Here is a 20,425-nt window from a genome sequence, read left to right on the forward strand (position 1 = left end):
CCCCCAGCCGCCACGCCCCCATGTCCCACCAAGAAGGGACGAGAAGGGCAGGCCACCTCCTACACGACATGCAGTGCCTACCAGAAGGTCCAGGACTCGGAGATCAGCTTCCCCGCAGGCGTGGAGGTCCAGGTGCTCGAGAAGCTGGAAAGCGGCTGGTGGTACGTGAGGTTTGGGGAGCTAGAGGGCTGGGCCCCTTCCCACTACCTGGTGCTCGGCGAGAATGAGCAACCCGACTCCTCTGGCAAAGAGCCAGACACAGTAAGCCCCAAAAGCAAGCAGAACGAGGGCAAGTCTGACAGCCTGGAGAAGATCGAGAAGCGGGTCCAAGCGTTGAACACCGTCAACCAGAGCAAGAGGGCCACGCCGCCCATCCCCTCCAAGCCCCCCGGGGGCTTCAGCAAGACCTCGGCTGCCGGTGCGGTGAAGATGAGGAACGGTGTGCGGCAGGTAGCGGTGAGGCCTCAGTCAGTGTTCGTGTCCCCGCCACCCAAGGACAACAACCTGTCCTGTGCCCTGCGGAGGAACGAGTCGCTCACGGCCACCGACGGCCTCCGAGGTGTCCGCCGGAACTCCTCCTTCAGCACCGCGCGCTCGGCTGCCGCAGAGGCCAAGGGCCGCCTGGCCGAACGGGCTGCCAGCCAGGGCTCGGACACACCTCTGCTGGCCGCCCAGCGCAACGGCATCCCCGTGTCCCCCGTGCGCCCCAAGCCCATTGAGAAGTCCCAGTTCATCCACAACAACCTCAAAGATGTGTATGTCTCCATCGCGGACTATGAGGGGGATGAGGAGACAGCAGGCTTCCAGGAGGGTGTGTCCATGGAGGTCCTGGAGAGGAACCCCAACGGCTGGTGGTACTGCCAGATCCTGGATGGGGCGAAGCCCTTCAAAGGCTGGGTGCCCTCCAACTACCTGGAGAAAAAGAACTAAGGGGGGGCGGGGGGGACATGGATCCTTCCATCCTGGGTGTGGATGAGTGGTGAGATGAAGACAAAGGGGAAAGGGAACGAGGGAGGGGGTGGGGGGAGGACGTTAAACCCTGCAGAATGCATGAGTGCAGCCGCGCTCCCCTCCAGGCTGTCCCCCGGCTGGCAGGTAAGGTCTGGCGGGGGCGCACACTGAGCAGGGAAGCGAACAGGCAGGGGAGCACCAGGCCTGAGACCAGAGGTGAGAAAGCGGAGCCCCATGTGGGCACCTCAGTGACTTGGCTGATGGACCTGGCACCCTTCGGGACAGGCCAGGTGGAAAACTCCGATTGTGCCTTGGCTGCAGATCCGGAAAAGATGTGACGGCCGGGGCCTCCCACGCCCTGCCCCTGCCTGGCTGTTTCTGTTGCGGCACCTTGCCACCGGAATAGTCCTTGTAGCGTCCTAAACCTGGATTAGTGAATTGTGCTGGACTCCCCAGGACTGCCACTACCCACTGTGGGTGGCGCTGGGGCTTGAAGGCGTCTCCTGAGAGCTCGGCCTGTCCCCAGGCCAGGCCACTGTCAGGGTCTGTTGGTTGAAGAGAAAGCAGTTCCGCAGGTGCGAGCAAGGACCACCTTGCTTACCCGTCACTGTCCCTGGCCTTGAGAAGAGAGTCCGCCCTGCCTGGGGCACCCCGTCCATGTTGGACCAGTGGCCCCAGAGTTTACAGATAGGGTGGGCGACGCCGTCAGTCTCTTCACCGTCTGCACAGACTTTATTTTGGGTGTTTCTGGATGGGTAGTTCTTTTGCATGTTTTGGGAGAGGTTTATTGATTTGGGGCTTCTATGTCAGCCCTTGGGTTTTGGTCTTATTTTAGGGGTTGTTCGGGGGCCCAAGGGCGGTCAGCCTCATGGGGGACAGGACGAGGAACAGATGGGGCTTTTCTGTCGTGCTGTTGCGGGGAGGTTGTTGGTTTTGTTTGCGTTTCACTTTCTTTCCCTCCACAAGCCAAAGTCCTTTCATTTGGTTTCCACTGTTGTGGACAGTACCCTAGCATGGTGCTTGCCGGAGGGACCGGGGGCAGAAGGCCCAGGCCCCAGACGTGGCAGAGCAGAGACGCCCCAGTGGGGGCAGAACCCTCCCCAGGAGGGAGGAGGGGCTTGTCCAGGAGAGAAGGCAGCTCTCAAGCTGCTGGGTGACCACCCTTCTGCGTCCGTTCTCCTGCCTGGGCAGGACCAAACCCCTTACGTGTGAACTGTGGAGAAGCACCCAGCGCCCCCACTGAGGGCTCAGGGGACCCCAGCTGGGCAGCCATCACCAGCCACCCCCCCCACCTACACACGATGCCACAGGTACCCGAAAAGATGGAGGACCCCCAGGCCGGGAGCCAACCCGGTCTTCCCAAGGGGCAGTGCCCCCGTGAAGAGAGGAGAGAATAAAGTCCCTGTCAACTTTGGGTTGTGTCTTTCAATCGTTGACGTTTCAGAGGGGACCCTCTGGAAGCCCTGGCTTCCCCAAGGACTCCCCCTTTGCTGGGAGTGCAATTCCACACGTGCCTTTGATTGTGGACTGATCGGGCTTTCCGGCCACCAGCTCAGCTGCCAGAGGCCCGGATGAAGGGTTGGTGTTTTCTACAAAGGAGGAAAGGCCCTCCCTCTCCCCCTGCTCCCCACCCAGGCAGTGTATGTTGCCTGAAGCTGAGCACGGGACCCCTACCCACCCCCAGACCCCTGAGGCCTCGCCTGGGGACCTCCCCAGCCCTCCTCCCTCGCGGCACACTGACGCCTGGCAGCTACAGGAAACCGCTCCTGTTCTTTGTTGAAGGGCCGTGGTGAGATGTTGTTTCCTTTTGTTTTGTTTGTGAGTTTGTTTAAAATTGAAAGTAGTTATTTTCTTCTGCTGGACAGTATTAAATAGAGCAGGATATTGAGTTAATCTGCTAGGTTGCAGTACTAATGGTAGTGGTTTAGTGTCTTCATATTAATATTATTTGGACTTATTTGAACAATAATGATAAAGAAGTGGTTCATTATTTTTTAATTAATGCACTTTAATAAGGTGGAATGGGAAGAAAGCCAGAGAGCAAAGTGCATTACTTAAAGATGCAGTATATACTTTTCTCATTTTTAAGCAGCACATATTTATTAAAAGAAAAAGAAGTAATTTATGATTATTTAAAATAAAATTTAAAAGTAGAGTGACTATTGGGTGAAAGGACCTTCCATGTAGCTGCCTTCCGGGGGGAGGGCCCCAGCGGCCTCGCTCCTCCACTGTCCGCACTGAGCCAGTTCAGTCAGTAACGTGCCAGCCAGGCCCGGGGGGGGGGGGGTGCAGGACGCATCTGCCAAGCACAGAGCATCTCAGCTGGGACTGGACCGCAGTGTTCCCCAGAGCCTGACTCTCCCTGCCCCTCCTCGCTGTCGGCGCTGCCCCGTGGGGCTCTCCAGCACCCACGAGGCCCACATGCTCCGCACTCTCCAAGGACCCTCTCTCCTTGATCCCCAGTGCTCTAAGTGATGGTCATTAAAAGTGACCTTCAAAGTCACTCCATCCCATCCCCTCCTGTTACTGCAGCCCAAGGACAGGAAATTACTTTCCCGAAATCATGGAGCTAGTTAATGGCAGAGCACCCCACTGCATCAATCCTTGAGCTCCTTCCCAACCCCATTGTAGTTTATTTTGTGGTCATCATGTTTACATTGTGACATCCAGCCCCCTAAGTATGGCTGGGAGTTGCTCAGGCATCTAGGAAAAGTGGGGAATGCTGCCACCTGGTGACAGTATGTAGATTTGGGCAGCAAACAGGGATTGCTATGCCGCATCTTCACACCTCACCCCTCACCATCACCCCCTGACTCACAACACAGCACAAACCCTGCAAACCCAAAGAGAATATGAATACTTGAAGCAAGAAGGGTGCATGCCAGTCCCTCTCAGACACGGCCAGGGGATGCCAGGCCTTGTGCCCCTGGACTCCTAGCCCCACCCAGGGCAAGAGGGCCTTTCCCTAGAGCTACTGAGCTGCTTTGTGATGTTGGAGGGTACCGCCGGCAGCAGGTGGAGGAGGGAGGGGCCTGCGGCTCTGACCTATCTGGAGGAAAACCAGATTGGACTAAAAAAGGAAAAGAAAAATGGAATCTCAGCAGTGTCCAAACCCAGTTTCCCATTAGTTGCGATTGAAAATGTGAAATGGCATTGTATTGCTGTATACTGCAACTTTAATCATAATGAGCCCTTCTGAGGTCATTATTGAGCTTTATATAATGCCCGAAGATGCATCATTTGGTGCTTTTTCTTTCAGTTTAAAGACCTTTTTCTTTCATTACAAGGGGGAAAAAATGTCCTCTCTCTCCCACTTTGAAACAGCGGGCCTGGCTGGGGTCCCTGGCCCTGCCTCGCTGTTCCCACCAGGCCAGGGGACCCCAGGGGCAGCAGGAGGGAGCTGGAAGGGGCAACCCTGGACGGCGAGCGTGCCATCTGCCCCTGGCTGTGGCCGGGCCCTGCCTGGCCAGCCTCGGCCCTCCACCCCTAGCCTGGCCTCCGAGGCTTCTCTTTCTTACTCTCGATTCTCCATCTTGACGAAGGCATTATATAGGACCGTTTTAATCACTTTCAGATGTTAGAGCGACATATTTTACTGGTATTTATATCCATCGCTTTCCTCAGCAAGGCATGTTACTACTATTATCGTCTAAGGAAGAAAGACAAGGGAATTTCGGTCAAGCATTATTTTCATATTACTAGTATTTGCAGAGTAGGCGTAGAACTATTTAAGTTTAGACCTTGGTTTGGTAGTTTGTTTTGTTTTAAGGAAAAAAAAAAGATAAAGTAGCCCCTACTTTTCCTGTTGTGGTTTTTTTTTTTTTTGTATTTAACTAATATTTCTTTAAGGTTACTCACTTCCCCTACCCCTCCGAATACTTTGCATTCTCAGTCGAAAATGAAAACAATCTGAGAGACAGGAAAAGTGCAATATTATCGAGGACTGCCAGGGCTTGTTGGGACAGCGGTGGGAGACCCCGTGGCCCGGCGCGTCCGGGGGGGGGGGCTGCTGGAAGGAGGTGCAGCTGTGTAGTAGACAGGGGACCTTCTGGGCATTGATCTTGACCCCTCCTCCCCCGGCAACGTGGCAGGGGTCCCAACCAGAGGGCAACCCCTTTTTCTGTGGGGTGTTCACCCAGGAGGGATTCAGGGGGGCGGCATGGGGCTCTTGACATCCCAGGGCCCCGGCCCTCAGAGCGGAGCAAGGACATCCAGGAACGGTTCCTTGTTTTCATTTCCACTGCTTTTCAGCCAGCTGCTGAGAAAGACCTGTCTTAAAAATCACTCCCAGCAGCCCTGTCTCACCCCAGTCTCCTGATGTGTGGGCCGTGATCCTTTTGATGTATGTTTGAGTCTTTTTAAAACTATGTAACCTCAGTTCGGTTTATGGGCAGGAACCCTAGATGTAACCAAATCCTTTGTCGGGGATGTGGGTGCCTTGAGCCCTACATACCCCAGTGAGACACCAATTCCCACAAGCCTGCAGCTAGGCCTGGTGCTAAGCTTGGGCCACCCGTTCATCTCAATGACTTCAGCCTGAGGAGTGAGCCCTGCCTCTTGCTTAACACCCTGACAGTTCCCAGAGGGCCTTAGAGAAGCATCTGAGGCTTAGAGAAGCTGTCGGTAGACAGCTTCCCACAACAGGTACCAAGCCGGCCTCCTCCTTACTTGGCTCAGGTCGAGAAAGCAGCAGGATGGGAAGTCTCTGGGTCCAAGCCCTTGGAGCTCTGCCCTTCAGGGCTCCAGGGACGTCCTCACTGGCTTGTCCCCTCCATCCCCAGTACTGTACGCTTGCTGCTCCAACCCTCCGTTTGGTGAGTTTCTGTACAAACGTGGATCTGCGTGCCCAGAGTGGGACCGTGCCCCTGTGCATGGTGGGTCTCTTTCCTTGGAGTATATACATCTCTATGTCCAGTCTTTGAGAATCTCGATGCAGAGCTCTCTGGAAAGAGAATCATCCACATTGCTAAAGAATTAAGATTCCCTCATTTTTTTGAGGGCTGTGTGTTGAGAGAGTGAGTGTGTGTGTGCGTGCGTGCGTGTGTGTGTGTGTTGGTAATTTCCCACTTGAACTAAATAACGCGGGGTTAGAGAACAAATACGGGCAAGCTGTCTCCATTTTACAAGTCCTTGGCATTGGGCCGGCCCCATGGGACTCGCAGTTTCTGGCAGCAAGTGTGTTATTCACACGGAATTCTGGCTGGAGAGTGCAATGTGTCTTTTTTTTTTTGTAATTATTTTATTATTTTGTTGAAAACTTCACACTGGCATTAACAGATCTAGCAGAAGCAGCCTAGGCCATCATCCCGGGCTCCAAAATGAAGCTGTGGAAGAGAGAAGTCACTGGGTGTGGAAGCGCTGAGATGGTTGAACCGGGTCACCACCTACAGACATGCTAGCCAGGAGGCTGAGCCCGCCCGTTGCCATGCATGTCATTGCTGCGGGAGGTCCCAGAGCGTAAGAGCCACTGGCCCGCGGTTCCTGTTTCTGAGGGTGGTGAGGCTGCTGGGGGCGAGAACGTGTGGATGGTGAGGTCAGTACACCGGGCTGCAGGCCCCAACTGAGCGTGTCCCAGGAGCAGTGTGGGGCGCTTTCCCTTGACCTAACTGAGCTTTTTGCCTAAATCATGATCCCTATTTGAGGCAGCCTCAGTGGTTCTCAAGTTCTGTGACCAGAGACAGTGGCAGGATGGGGTTACTGACCTACAGCCTTGTTTCAGGAAGAGCAGCCTCATTGATCTTCGCTTCCCTCTTGTTTTGTCCTGTGCACCTAGACGTGCGGACAGAAGTTGGGCTCGTGGCTGCTTACAGACCGAGTAGAGGGCTCTGCCTTCTAAGGCCTTGATCCCAACCTGCCTGGAAGGTTGGCGTTACCATGCGATCTCCTTTCCCCAGTCCTATCTTTTTAATCTTGGGTTTGCACTTGACTTTGACAATCAGCCCCCTCTCCCATCCCAGTCCTAGAACTTAGTGGCCTTAGAGAATGGGTTTCTGAGGTGAAGGTCCCTCCTTTGTCCCAGTTCTACCCTGGCTAAGGGATGGACCTCAGGAGGCGAGAGGAGGAGAGAGAGAGCATGTGAGAGAATTGTTTTAAAGCAGAAGGATGGCTCGAGCACGTTGGAGGCAAGCGAGAGGCACGTTGGCGTGAGGAGTGTGTGCATGTTTGGAGTGGCTGGGGCTTATGTCCCTTCCCTGGGAAGGCGGCTTCCAGAAGAGGATGTCTTCTAGGCAGAAAGGGAAAAGTGAGAAGGCTGAGGGAGGATTTGGAGTCTGGAGTATAGTCTTAATTCAAAAGAAGGAAGAAGTCAATTCCGAGTGTTTTAGGAGGAAGAGAACAGGTACAGAGGGAATTTACTGATTCAACACCCAACGGTCCAGTCAGGGTAGGTTGGAAAAGCCCTGATATTTGGCCACAGAAGCAGCTGACCCGAGGAAACAGCTACTTGCTGGGCCACAACCTGGGTCCCCAGTATGCTGTTAATGAATAGTCACTGATTGACTTACTGGAGAGGGGGAAGTTGCTAGCAACAAACCAATCTTTGAGTCTGGAGGCTCTGGCTCCAGAACATTCCTCCATCTCCCAGGTTCCCAGCAGGTTTTGCCCACACCCCTTTGTCCAGTCCACAGCTAGCCTCTCAAATTGTTCGAATTGGTCAAAGACCAGTGACTATAATGGGCTGTATGGTAATGACCCACGACCCCCAAACTGGAACCTCAGGGTCCAGATACCACCAGGCATGTCTGGGAGGGAAGCAGCCTCATTTCTTCTTCAGTTGACACCAGTTATTCCTGAGTATCTCTACAGATACCTGTGGTGACTCAGTCGGCTGAGCCAGCCACACAGGTATGACTCAGAAGACGGGCCACGCACACTCATCCACGGACATGCCCTTACATTTTTGGTGGCCTGTCACCAGGGCACCTTTCCATAAGCACCTACTTCAGAGAGAGAAGGGTAAACAGAGCCCCTGTTCTTGGATCTGCAACTTGTTCTCTGCAACAGGTTTTCTTTAAATCCAGGACATAGGATGGGAAAGGGTTTCACCGACAGTCCCTGAGAGGTCTGCAGGAAGGTGACTTCAGAGTGAAGATGTGAGTGGTAGGTCCCTGAAGTGTGGTTTGTGGGCCGCAAGGTTGCCTGTGAACTGCCGGATGTCTCTGGGTCTCCAGAGCTTTGGGGGATTCTTCACAGTGACCTCCCAGCTCCTAGCGGGCTCTGGGGTCAGGAGGAGGTTATGCCCTCTTCTGCCCTTAGCAGAGCAAGTGAAGAAAAGGACAGTGAATTCAGCGCAACTTGAGTGCTAAAATATTTCCAGGATCAATGGTGGTGCTAAACTATCTCCATATTTCTAATATTTTTAATAGTGGTTTTTTTTTTTTAATTGTTCTCATCACAAAAATACAGTGTCCTTGGGGAAGGGACCCAACCCCTTGGCCTGCCACTTTCCAGGTGTCCTTTATCATGTTGACGGGACTCTTTGGTCTGCAGAAAATATTCTGTCTTGGCATGCTTCTAGACTGTAAGATTTGGGTTGTTTTGTTTTGTATTTTATGTTTACATCTTGTATTTTCCTGAAAACTAAATAAAGTTTTTGGCCTTTTTAACTAAACAGAATCACCTCTTAATTCTCCCTGCCGTCAGAAAAGCCACCCAGCTGAATGGCATAAGGCCCCGTGTCCAGAACACAGCTCGAGCTGCAGGATCCGGGGCCCCTCTGAGGACACTGGAGGGGCGGGGGGTGAGGGAACAGGTAAGTTGCCACTTTTGTTGGTGAGAGCCATGCTCAAGTTTCTCCCCCCCTTCCCCCATATCCCCCCTTCCCCACTGACAGGAAGCTTTCCGGGCAGTGGCTGAGGCTTTGAGAGCGAGAGAGATGCAGATCTTGGGGCAAAAGACCCACATCCAGCAGGCCTAGCTGGCCCCTCGGCTTGGAGCCCCAGATTCTCCCCTGCTCTTGCCGGACTCCAGTAAACACGGCTGGGCCGTCCTGGTGTAGGGACCAGAGCATCGTCCCAGGAGAGCGGGCAGGAAGGCACGCATGCTCCCCCCACCAAATGAGCAGGATTCCCAAACTGTGCCTGGACCCGCTCCACCACTCCCAGCTTCTACAGCCAACCGGATATACTCAGCACATCTAGAAAGTTTCTCTAAAGGTCTCTGGCCAGAGGCCTCCCTTTTCTATGCTGCCTTCACCCATTCAGTATTGGCCCCTCCTGACCTGTGTGACGGATTTGTTATCCTCCCATTAGCCCCTAGGTGGCAGTGCCACCCCACAAGGGTTTGGGGCCAGGTTTGGGCCCACCTCAGCCCCAATAAACACTGCTCCTCATGGATCCAGGGATTTGAGGACACCAAAGGCACTGGCTTCTCCCTTTCAACTTACAAGGCTCACCTGGCATTCTGGCCCCTGCTGTCCAAGCCCTAGTCTGTCTAGACTGTCATGCTCCAGTCCCCCACTCTAGGGAGTCTCCCCTATTATTGATACCTGACCCTTCACCTTCACCCCCACCCTGGCCCTCCCTCCCCAGCCCTCCACACAGCACAGCACAGCACAGCCCTCAGGCTGGTACGAAATCACCTTTATTCACAATCACAGCGACCCAAGTTCACAAAGGAGGCAGCAACTATCCCAGCACTAACAGAGACAGTGACGCAGATGGCTTCCTCTCCCCAAACCTCAGGCCACGCAGCCCCTGCACTGAAGACCTTCCCTTGCCTCTGAGATAAGACTCCTAATGGGATGGGGCCACCACCTGGCTCGCCCCACCCCACTCCCGCGGAAGGGGTCTCCAGGGTCAGTGACTAGGGAGTGGAGACCCACAGTGGAACCATGACGTCCTGGAGGCCTACTGCAAGGCAAGGGCAGACAAAGGCCCGGCCTGGCATTCTGACCTCCCACTGCTGTCCCACCCAACACCCCATAGCAGCCCCGCACCTAAGAACTCCCAAGAGACACACAAAGTCTGCTCTCCTCCCCAATCATTTTACAGACGTGGCAGCTGAGGCTGCGAAGGACTCTGACCCGGCCAGGGCCACCCAGCTGCCCAGTGACCAGGTCTAGCAGCCCATAGTCCGCCAACCACAGGGAGCAGCAGTCTTTGATGGTCGTGAAAAGCCATCAGAGAGGGCAGAGGGCTGGGAGGCTGGGAGGAGACCACGCCAAGACTCTCGAGAGCGGGTGCTAGCCCATGGCCTATCAGGGGAGGGCAGCAAGACTAGGACAACTATAGCCTAAGAGCAGGGGCAGGGGGCACGCCACCCCGGAACCAGAAATAACCCAAAAGGGCCGGGACCCGGCCCCTTCCCTCCTCATCTTTCCTGAGGGTAAAAAGCCTTACTAAGAACAGCCTCCCCGCCCCTACTCTGAGTAGGCCTACCCTGTTCGTGGCCCAAGCTGGGCTCCCTTCGTTCAGCCTTCCCACAACTTTGTATGTCCTCATGGAAGGGGGAGCTCCTGACATGTTGGAGCCCGGAGAGGAAGGGCACTTCGTGGCTCTGGGTGACCCACCAGCCCTAGGGTACCAAGGAGGCTCAGCGTGTCTATCCGTAAAATGAACAGTTTGACAGGAGGCTTCCCTTTTATGGAGTTCTAATTCATGGTAAGCAGAGATGGCTATGGACTTTGGACTGGAGCCTGGGGAAGATTTTGAGTGATAACGACCTCTGCAGCCCTCTCTCGCCAGGCACTCCGCACACCAGGGCAGCATTTCTAGGGGTCTGGGGGATGGCAACTCAATCCTCCCACCCCGAAAAAAACCAATCCACAAACCAAATAAATAAATAAATTAAAATAAGAAAAAAGGCTGGTTTTACCCCAGGGCACCCCACCCCCATCCCCACTCTAGGGCCCTGGCCTTGCCCAGGGGTACTATAGAGTATCAGCCAGGCCCAGGACAGCACTGAGATCCAGGAGGATGGGTCTCAGAACACAGATGCAAACTGCTCTTAGAGACCCTGCCAGGAAACGGACGCTGCTCTCCAGCCCACACTGAGGCTGTCCCTGGGCGGCTGCATTTGGCGAGATGACGGCGGCAGAAAGGCTATGGCCAGGAGGGGGCCCTCTGCATCTCATCCAGGGCACAGGGTCAGAGACCCAGAACCTGCAGCCTTCTGCGGCCTGTCCATCCACCCTGGGTGAGTGGGAGAGGGACATCACATGGGGGCTGCTGCCTGCCCAGGGTGAGAGGTATCCACTGGCCTTAACCCTGGCTGCCAGGCCCGAGGGGCAGGGAAGAGAGGAAGGAGAAGGCGGGTACAGGTCAGAGAGTAAGGCAGCAGCTCAGGGGCTACCTGCCTAGGGCTGCTGTCGAGCAGGTTGTACACTGCTCAAGGACAGCTGGCTGAGAGAACAAATGGAGAGTCCAGGCCATACTCCGAAGGCCCTAGCTCAGGGACACATCTGCCCAGAGGAAGGGACATGTTTCCTAATTCCCACGTGGACTAGAGGACTTCCTAGCAATCTGCCCCAGATGGGGAAGGATTAGGATAGGCTGAGACCCCCATTTAGCCCCTCGGCATGCAGGGTACAGTGGGTGCAGAGAAGGGAAAGACAGGAAGAGAATGGACTCTTCCCCTCCCCTCTGCTGGGCAATTTGTTTCTGCCCCTCACCTCCCTGCCTTATAGCCCCTTTCTTCCCAAACCTTCGAGGGCCTCAGTTTCCCATGTTTAATGAAGAAGGGAAAGAGTTTCCAAAATGAGGAAGAAAAGAAGGGGCCCTGTGGGCTTGCCCCTCGGCTGGAGTGGGGCCAAAGCCTGAGGAGGCAGGCGTGCAGGGTGGGGCGCCACGACGGGCTAGGAGCTGCGGTAGGTCTTGATAATGTCCTTGATGGGGCGGCGGCAGATGGGGCAGCAGGCGTGCAGAGCCTTCTTGAGACGCAGGCCACAGGCATAGCAGAGGCACATGTGGCCGCACGTGTAGATGACCGTGTCCACTGCGTGCTCATAGCAAATGGTGCACTCATCGCTCCACTGTCCTGTGCCTGGGGTCACTGGCGACTCCGGCAGGCTCACTGGGGAGTTGGGGGCCGTCCCTGGGGACAAGGGGATACCAGTCAGCAGTTCACGAGAAGAGAACCCCCTGGTCCCTTGTCTCTCACCCCACTGATTGGGATCTGTTTCCCTTGACAACCCACTTTCTGGCGCAAGGAGGCCTCGATGAGGGGCCAGGGTGCCCATGAGGAGTGAAAAGAGAAGAGGGGTAGAGGAAGGGAGGGGGCCCAGAGTCTTTTAAGGAAGGCCCGTTCTGAGGTATCCTCTGGTCTTCCCCGTGTGCTAACAAGTGCTCTGAAGAAAGGTGCCCAGCTGGGGGACAGGGTGGGATTCACTCCAGAAATCACCACCCAACAAAGGTTCACTGAGCCAATCTGCAGCTCCTCCAGGGCCCAACTCTGACACAGAGGCTCAACGGCCACCTCAGCCAGGGGGTCTGTGGGTGGGGAGTCTGCCACGGACACCGCGGAACGGGAGCAGCCAGCCTACTTACCGCCAGCAGAGCCACCCAGAGGTCCGGAGCTGCACGTGCTGAGCAAGGGGTCGGAGAGGCGGCTGCCCAGGGCGCTGGGTGAGGTGGGCGTGGAGGCAGGGGAGCAGGAGAGCGATGGGATGCCCCGCTCTGCCAGGATGGTGGAGCCTGCGGAAGGGGAGGGAGGGACGCGCTAGCCACGGAGAGGCCTACTGGGAGAAAGCTCAGGTCTCCGCCCCTCCTAGAGGTTCCCAGGAGAGACAGTGCCAACACGCAGGATCATACAGCCCAGCCACTGGGCGGGCTCAGGGCAGGATTCCATAAGGCGGCCCAGCGCCCTGCCCCAGCTCTCCGTCTCCACCTACAAACTGGAGAGCCACTACAGGCTCTGGTGTTACTGCACCAGCGGTCTCCAAACAAGCCCTCTGCCTGGAATCCCACCTCCACCCTTCCTATGCATCCTCACCTTCAAGGTTTCCCATGCCAGAGAACAGTCCCCCTCCTCCTGCCTAGCATGGCCCTTCCAGCCCTAGCCTGAGCCTCCTGTTCCAAGCCCTGTGCTCTCTCCGTCACCGCCCCCAGATATCACCTACTGTCTCCCCTGCATTGGCACCTTTCAGATGCCCTTCAGCATCTCCCAAGCTCGTTCTGTGCTACATTCTCTCCCTCCTTCCTTCCCTCGCTCCCTTCTCTTCCACTCTTCTCCTCACCTTCTTCTTTTCTTCCTCCGCCCCCCTCACTCCTCCCTTCAACAAGATACTAGGCACCAACCAGGTACCATCCATTGTGTAAACACAACACTGAGAACGAGACCCACAGAGCCCCCAAAGACCTAACTGTCCAGGGAGCCCCTTGGGGCTGTCCTCAAACCCCCTCCTCTGGGGAGCTTTGACCACCCCCACAAACCACATTACTTTATTTTGCACTGACCAGCCACACACACCACGTACATGGGACTAAACCACCACCGAGCTGGGCTCTTACTTGTTCTTTTCCCAGGTACGCAGCTTTGTTTTCCCAGGTGAACTATGAGCTTCCGGAGAGCAGGAAATCGTGTTCACCTGTGACTCTCCCACAGGCTCAAACATACTGCCCTACACATCAGTGCTCCATGAGATCCTTCTATCATTAGATGTTCTAATTCAGTTAATAGTCACTGTCTCTAAGAATATGCATTAGATGTCCACAGGGTTTCTCTGATGTTAATAGTTTTCAAGTAAATTAGCATCTTCTTTCAGAAATTCACACCTATTTACCTTTCTTGCCTTACTGCACTGGCTAGCGTTTCCAGAACAATACGGTCAGGCATCCCCTATCATATTCCTGACTTAAATGAGAATGCTTCTCATGTTTTGTCATTAAGTATGAAACTAGCGATAGTTTTGGAGTAAAGGAAATATCCTTCCATTCTTAGTTCATTTAGGCCTTCCACGAAGCACAGCACTCCTCTGTAAGGTAAATAATTACCCTTCACGCACCATCACTGGTTTGTTTTTCCTTTGCAGTCCATCAGGATCCCCAAACACCAGCGTGGTGCCTGAGAAGCCCAGTTCTCCTACAGCGCAGGTGCACTCTGCTTGGCACACATTGTTTAGCATATATCTGGGTGACTCTACTCATCTACTCATCTATTATTAGGTGGTGCTGGGGCAGGACGGTACCGCCCCTCATGCAGTCCCCTTCATCTGAGGAGCAGTGGCTCCCAGTGAATGTAGCCAAGTTTGTTTGTTTGTTTGTTTTTTACCTCAGCCTGATTTTTTTTCTGCACCCAGTCTGATTTCTTTTTATCCCATCCTGAATTTTTACCCCAACTTCTTTCCTGATTTCATTCCTTCCTGATTTATCTTTCCTCAATCATAACTTCTTAACATCTTGCCTTATTTCTTTTCATTCCTTTTCAAATTTTTTTTCACTCCATCCTCATTTGGTCTCTTTCCAGAGTAGGAAGTCCCCACTTATTTTATCTGATTTCACAAACTCTTAACACACAATCACCAACAGCATTATACACACAAATACGCACAATTTACTCACTCGCGTGTGCCTATACACAGACATACCAATCTTAGAGCGTACCACACACTCACATACACACATCACCCTCCTGGGTGTGAGGCCTAAGACGGGGCTATGAAGCCCAGAGGTCTCCAAACTTGCCCAAGCAAACCTGCTTAAATAAAGAATTCAGGGGCGCCTGGGTGGCTCAGTCGTTGGGCATCTGCCTTCGGCTCAGGGTGTGATCCCAGGTTCCTGGGATCGAGCCCCACGTCAGGCTCCTCTGCTGGGAGCCTGCTTCTTCCTCTCCCACTCCCCCTACTTGTGTTCCCTCTCTCACTGGCTCTCTGTCAAATAAATAAAATCTTTAAAAAAAAAATTTTTTTTAAGAAAGAAAGAAAGAAAGAAAGAAAGAAAGAATGAATTCAGAGGGGTGCCTGACTAGCTCAAGTCAGTTAAGCCTCCGACTCTTGATTTCAGCTCAGGTCATGATCTCAGGGTCATGAGATCAAGCCCCGCATCAGGAGCCTGCTTGGAATTCTCTCCCTCTCTCTCTAAAAATAAAATCTTAAAAAAAAATTCAGATGCCCAGGACTTATCCAACATCTACAGAATCAAAATCTCTGCAGGTGGGATTCAAAAATCTGTACTAGGTCCTCCTAGAGAATCTAATGGAACTAGCCCAGTCTACTGCAGCTGATTAGAAGGCCAGCTCTTGCAAAGTATGAATACCTGTGCACTCTGGGGAAACAGAGGTCCCTGGAGATGCTTTGTGAAAAAAAGATTTCTGGTCAAATTAGTTTAGAAAAAGCTGTACACCATAACCACCACCACCCCCCTCCTTAAAGATTCACACTGCATATTAAAGGCTCTGAGAAGTTCTGCAGTAAAGAATCCCCCACTTTTTCTCACAGAACACTCTGAGAAACGTAACTTTCACAAGGCCACACACCAGTCCATTCAAACTCTGTCCATTCAAACCCAGGAAAGAAAGGCCCAGACCTCTGCAACCCCATCGTCTCCAAGGCCCTCTGCTCAAGAGATTCCCCATCGGCTCCCAACCCAGGCACCACGCTGCACAAACACCTTGGCTACCGATATACCAAACTTTCTTATCCAGACCCACAGCAATCCTTAAGAGGCAGACACTTTAATTCCCATTTCGGAGAAACGGAAACTGAGCCTCAGAAAGTTAATTGCTGGTGAAAACCTTTTTTCTCATTTTTAAGTGGTCACTGGTCTGTTTATGCATCTGTGGGGACACGGGTTAATCAGAGTCTGGGAGTGAAACTCAGTGATCCACACTTTTCTGCCCGCCCCCAGGATGCGTCTGGTGAGACTGGAGGCCAAGGCCTAGCCGATGGAGTCCGGCCCAGGACTCATTTCGGTGCCCGGGACTCGGTGGCAAGACCGCACGAGGCAGTGGGGCGGGCGCACTGGCCCTCTTTTCTTTCCCCGATTTCCCGGATGGGCCGGGCCTCCAGGAAAGGCACGGTGCTGGGTCTGCCGGAGGGGCCGTCGGGGGAGGCACTCACCGAGGATGCGGATCTGCGTGACGGCTCCGTGCAGGCCGAAGAGCATCCAGAGCGGCTGCGAGGCGTCCACGCACAGCTGCATGCCGGCCGCGGCGCCGTTGTGGCTGAGGTGCAGCTCGCCGTCGGCGTTGACCACCAGGCCCAGGATGTCGCCGCTGTGCAGAGGCCCGGGCACGCGGCACACGGCCCAGAACTCCTTGCGGTCCACCAGGGCCTCGGGGCTGAAGGGCAGATCCGCGGGCCGCAGCGTGCCGGGGTCACACGTGGTGACGCCGAAGGAGAGCGCGCCGGGCCGCGCGGCGCCGGAGCGCGTGACCTTGACGAAGATGGTCTCGGCCACGCGCACGGGCCGGCTGGTGAAGACGAGCGCGCGCTCGTCGCGCCCGTGCTCCAGGCGCGCCACCGTCTGCTCGTCCAGGATGCGCACGTGCGCCCCGGCACGCAGCGCGTGGAAACGCAGGTCGCCGTCCAGTTGCGCGGGCAGCGCGCGGCTGTGCTGCGAGTTGAGCGAGTTCTGCGGGATAGGGCAGCCGGCGGCTGGCGCGGCCTCGTCGCCGTCGGCGCCCGGCACGTTGAGGTCGCACAGGCTCACGGAGAGGCGCGCCTCGTCGGCGTCGTGCCGCAGGGACGGCCGCCGCAAGGCGGTGAAGGAGCGCGGTCGCAGGCAGTCCGGAAGCACCAGCTCGCTGTCTGCGGCCAGGGAGGGGGAGAGACAGGGCGACCGTTACGCGGGCCACGCCGGGGCACCGGCCCGGAACCTGCGCGCTTCCTCCCGCCAGCCGTTCCGGCTGCGCCGTGAAATACCGACGGCTTCGTGAACGGCACGGAAGAGGCGGGCGCAGGGTCGGGGAAACAAACTTAGGGTTAGAAACAAAGTTACGCTGGACATCTATTTGTTTAAGCAAAGGATCAGCGCTGGAAGGAGGGACACAGAAATTAAAAACATTCCTTCTACATGGCACGCTTATGAAAGTTGTTGTTGTTGTTGTTGTTATTATTAATTATTAACTTAACTCCTGGGCCCTCCGTTTTGATCCCCAGCAGCTAAAACAGCGCTGAGCACTTGAGTCAACAGCAGTAAATATTTGTTGAATGCACTGCGGACATCCTACCCCTCTGGAAGGTCAGAGGGAACCCACTTCCCCAGAAGAACTCTTGGCATAAGTTGTCTCATCTTATCCTAACAATAGATCCTCTGGAGCAGAAGGACACGGAGGCTGAGAGAACTTAAGTAAATTTATCCAGGATTTCCTTTTGAAAGTGACTTCATTGGAAATCAACCCTTTTCTCTTTTTAATCATACAAGTAAGACTATTTTGTAGAAAAGACAGTTCAGCAAAAAGAAAAAAGAATCACCTCTCAGCCCACCATCCGGGGAAAAATACTCTTAATACTTGGGTGAGGACCTTCCAGCTTTCCCCCCCCAATATATTCTTCTGATACTTATACGAAAACCAAATCATGCTATATAAACTTTTTAACCTTTTATGGGTAACAAATCTCTTTGAAAATGTGGTAACTTTGACCTATGTCCTCAGAAAAACACATATTCTTCCTAAATTCTGTGGATAATTTCAGGACATCTGTGAATCCCATAAAGCCATCCATGGGCATGGACTCCAGGCTAAGAACACTGCTATACAGATTTCCTTCTCAAGACTAGCTTTTCCACTTACTATGTCCCGAACACCCTTCCATGCCAATAACCATGTTTCCAACACCATATTTTTTTAATGGCTGTGCTATGTCCTACTTTATGGAGTCCTATCATTTATAATAAAAGTTATGCATGATGAATTACCCCTGCATTTCATCCTTAAAACATCCATGGAAGTGTTCCCATTATGGAGATAAAGCTCAGAGATGTGGTGTGACAGCCACCAAGTGGCAGATCCAAGACTGAAGCAAGGTCTGTCCAACTCCCGACATCACATTCTTCGCTTTCAAGCTCTCATAGTCCCCAGATTTGGCTAGTGCCACTGTAGACCACATCATGGGCCAATCCTTCCCTGGGAGCCTTTTCTCCGAGCCTCCCCAAGGGAGAATCTGTGCTTTCTCTCCAAGACCTGGGTAAGGATAGCTGGGGTGTTCAGTGTGAAAGCAAAGCTTGGAGGACTGGACTGCTATGGGCAGCTGAGGCCAGAATTCAGCTCCAGCTGAATCTAGAGACAGTCTCTAAAGGCTCCTTGTTTTTGTTCTCCCCCTGCCCCTTCTAGGAACAGTGCTGTTAGGGCCCCAGCAAGGAGAGGGTGCTGGGCCCTTCCCCCAAACCCCCTGCCTCTCTGGAGAAGCCTCTTGGGGCCTGGCTGGTTGGGATTTCCCAGCATCATGCTTGGCAAGAAGGAGGGAGCCAACTGGAAAATGCGATTATTCCAGGGAATTGACTCTGTGACAGTGATGGTGCAGGGAGGCTGGGGGCTGCAGAGAGGCAGAGGCAAGGAGGCCCGAACAGGAGGAGGAGGCCTGAGAGACAGTCGTGGGGACCTGGGACAGGCTGTGGGCTGACTGGGGGCCCCAGGAAACAGCCCCTGCTCCCCACCCTTCAGGAATTGCAGGCACTAGCCCTAGAGGACTCCAGGGTTGGAGATGGAGAGGAAGGGACAGGGACAGCAGGGTGACTAGAAAACAAAAAAGGTTCAGAGATGCCCAGTCAGAGCCTATAGGAAGAAGTCTGTCACAGGGCTCGCACACATGTGCACCCCCACACTCCTCTCCCCACCCCACCCCACACACACTCAGGACAATCAGCCCAGGGCCCATGGAGCTGGCCAGACCGTGAACACAGATTTCTGAATGGGGTTGGATGTGTGCTCCCCTGAGCTCTGCCCGTTCAGTGGTCCTTCTGTACCTGAATATGCCTGCTACTGGGCCTCCCAGACCCGAGCCACTGCTAAGCTCCTCTAAGAAAGCGACTCCTTCTCTTAGACTGAAATCTACCTCCCTGTATCCAAGGATATCTTGGATAGATTTAGTTCTCAGCTTCAATGTCCTTCTGTGCCAATACTACCTTCTGGGGCAGCCCCGTGGAGAAAACAACTTCCCTTAGGGAATACTCAGACTCACCACACACCTTCCCATCTCTTAGACAATGAACAGAACCAGACTCAGTACTCCAGATGTGCCCTGACTAGCTCAAGGCACAGTGTGGCCACCACCTCCCTTGACATTTACACTGTACTTCTCATAATGTAACCTAAGAGCATTTGGGAGTTTTTAGTAACCCAAATCCGTATACTGGTAGGCAGAATACAAGCACAGTTAAGTATAAGGATTTTGAAGTCCTCAGCCTGGGTTCAAATCCTGGTTGCACCATTTCCTGGTCATGTCACCTTAGATAAATAGCTTAACCTCCCTGGGCCTCTCTTCTTCAGCCGTGAAATCAGTATTTACTAAGATGAATAAAATCTGCGTTCTAATACTCCGCTCAGAAGGGAGGCTGTGAAGTCCAAATGCGGTAAGCTACAGAGGGCACCTAGGAGAGTAATAATCACGAGGTTAATATGAGCCTCTGTTATTGTTTACATGCCCCAGGGCTCAGAAGAAAGTGCATGGGCTCTGGGGGGATACAGGCCTGGGTTTAAATGCCCAAGCCAGCACTTGAATCAACTTGCCTCCCAGCCTCAGGTCACTCAGCTAGAGAATGGGGGTAATCACAACTGTATTGTGATGATGACGTGGGGGTCGGAGGCAGGGTAGGGAGCCCCTGGGACCTAGGTACTTGATAACTTCAGACACCGGTGCCTACTCAGGTTGTTTGTCAACCAAAGTCAGGTCCCCTGCACCAGGCAACGAACATTCTGCACCTGATTGTAGGACTTCACACCCGTCATGAATGACATCAGGAGAAGCTACAACGTGGAGATTAGAGGAGAAAGAAGAGAAGGAAGGAGAAACAGCAGGGGGTAGGGAGAGAGGAGGAGGGGCAGAAAAATGACCCCTTTGGCCTTGCTTGAAATCTTGAAGGAGTTGGGAGAAAAGGTACAGGAGATGCTGGGAAACAGCTAAAAATGGAATCCCCGGGGCCAGTGCCCAGCCCAAGTATGTCCTCTCCCAGCCAGGCCGCCCCTCAGGGTCAGCAGCAGCCGCAGGCCGCCAGCAAGCTCCAAAATAACCATCCCCTCGGTGTCCCCGGAAATAGACGACACTGGAGACGGAGGGGCCGGGCAGGGTGCCCTGTGCAGAAGGGGCAGCAGAGGTCAGAGCTGACCGAAAGCCAGGAAGGATCCAGGCCCCCAAAGCCACGGGAGAGTGCCCTGGGACCAACCCCAGCCCAGCGTCACAGCTTGGAGAAAGGGCAGAGGGCAACCTGTAACCCCAAGCAATGGGGCGGCCCAATCGGAAGCAACAAGCTCTACCATCCGGGCCTGGGACACACGGCTGCCACTTTGGAGGTGTTCATGCTGGGACCCGGAGTGGGGAGTGGCACAAGGCCACAGGAGACGCTGCTCAGCTGGCTCCCCTCTCAGTGTCCCCTCTTTCGGG

The 20,425-nt window shown here is 54.2% G+C and overlaps 2 protein-coding genes across 7 annotated transcripts in view; one reads left to right on the top strand and one right to left on the bottom strand.

The window, feature by feature from the left end:
• The window catches only part of SH3PXD2A (SH3 and PX domains 2A), a 230,524-nt gene extending 221,964 nt beyond the window's left edge, over window positions 1–8,560 (top strand). The window contains 1 exon segment of the mRNA XM_026494048.4: window positions 1–8,560. Coding sequence (XP_026349833.1) covers window positions 1–930 — 930 coding nt within the window. The 3' untranslated portion in view covers window positions 931–8,560.
• Window positions 8,561–9,513: 953 nt separating this feature from the next.
• Window positions 9,514–20,425, bottom strand: part of NEURL1 (neuralized E3 ubiquitin protein ligase 1) — a 76,918-nt gene continuing 66,006 nt past the window's right edge. For all 6 annotated transcript variants that reach the window (XM_057308756.1, XM_026494044.4, XM_026494042.4 and 3 more), the window contains 3 exons: window positions 15,944–16,633; window positions 12,435–12,581; window positions 9,514–11,982 (listed from right to left, as the gene is read on the bottom strand). In XM_057308756.1, coding sequence (XP_057164739.1) covers window positions 11,744–11,982; window positions 12,435–12,581; window positions 15,944–16,633 — 1,076 coding nt within the window. In that variant the 3' untranslated portion in view covers window positions 9,514–11,743. The remainder of the gene's footprint in view (window positions 11,983–12,434; window positions 12,582–15,943; window positions 16,634–20,425) is intronic.

This window comes from Ursus arctos, unplaced genomic scaffold (genome assembly GCF_023065955.2).
Source record: "Ursus arctos isolate Adak ecotype North America unplaced genomic scaffold, UrsArc2.0 scaffold_7, whole genome shotgun sequence".
Lineage (NCBI taxonomy): Eukaryota > Metazoa > Chordata > Mammalia > Carnivora > Ursidae > Ursus > Ursus arctos.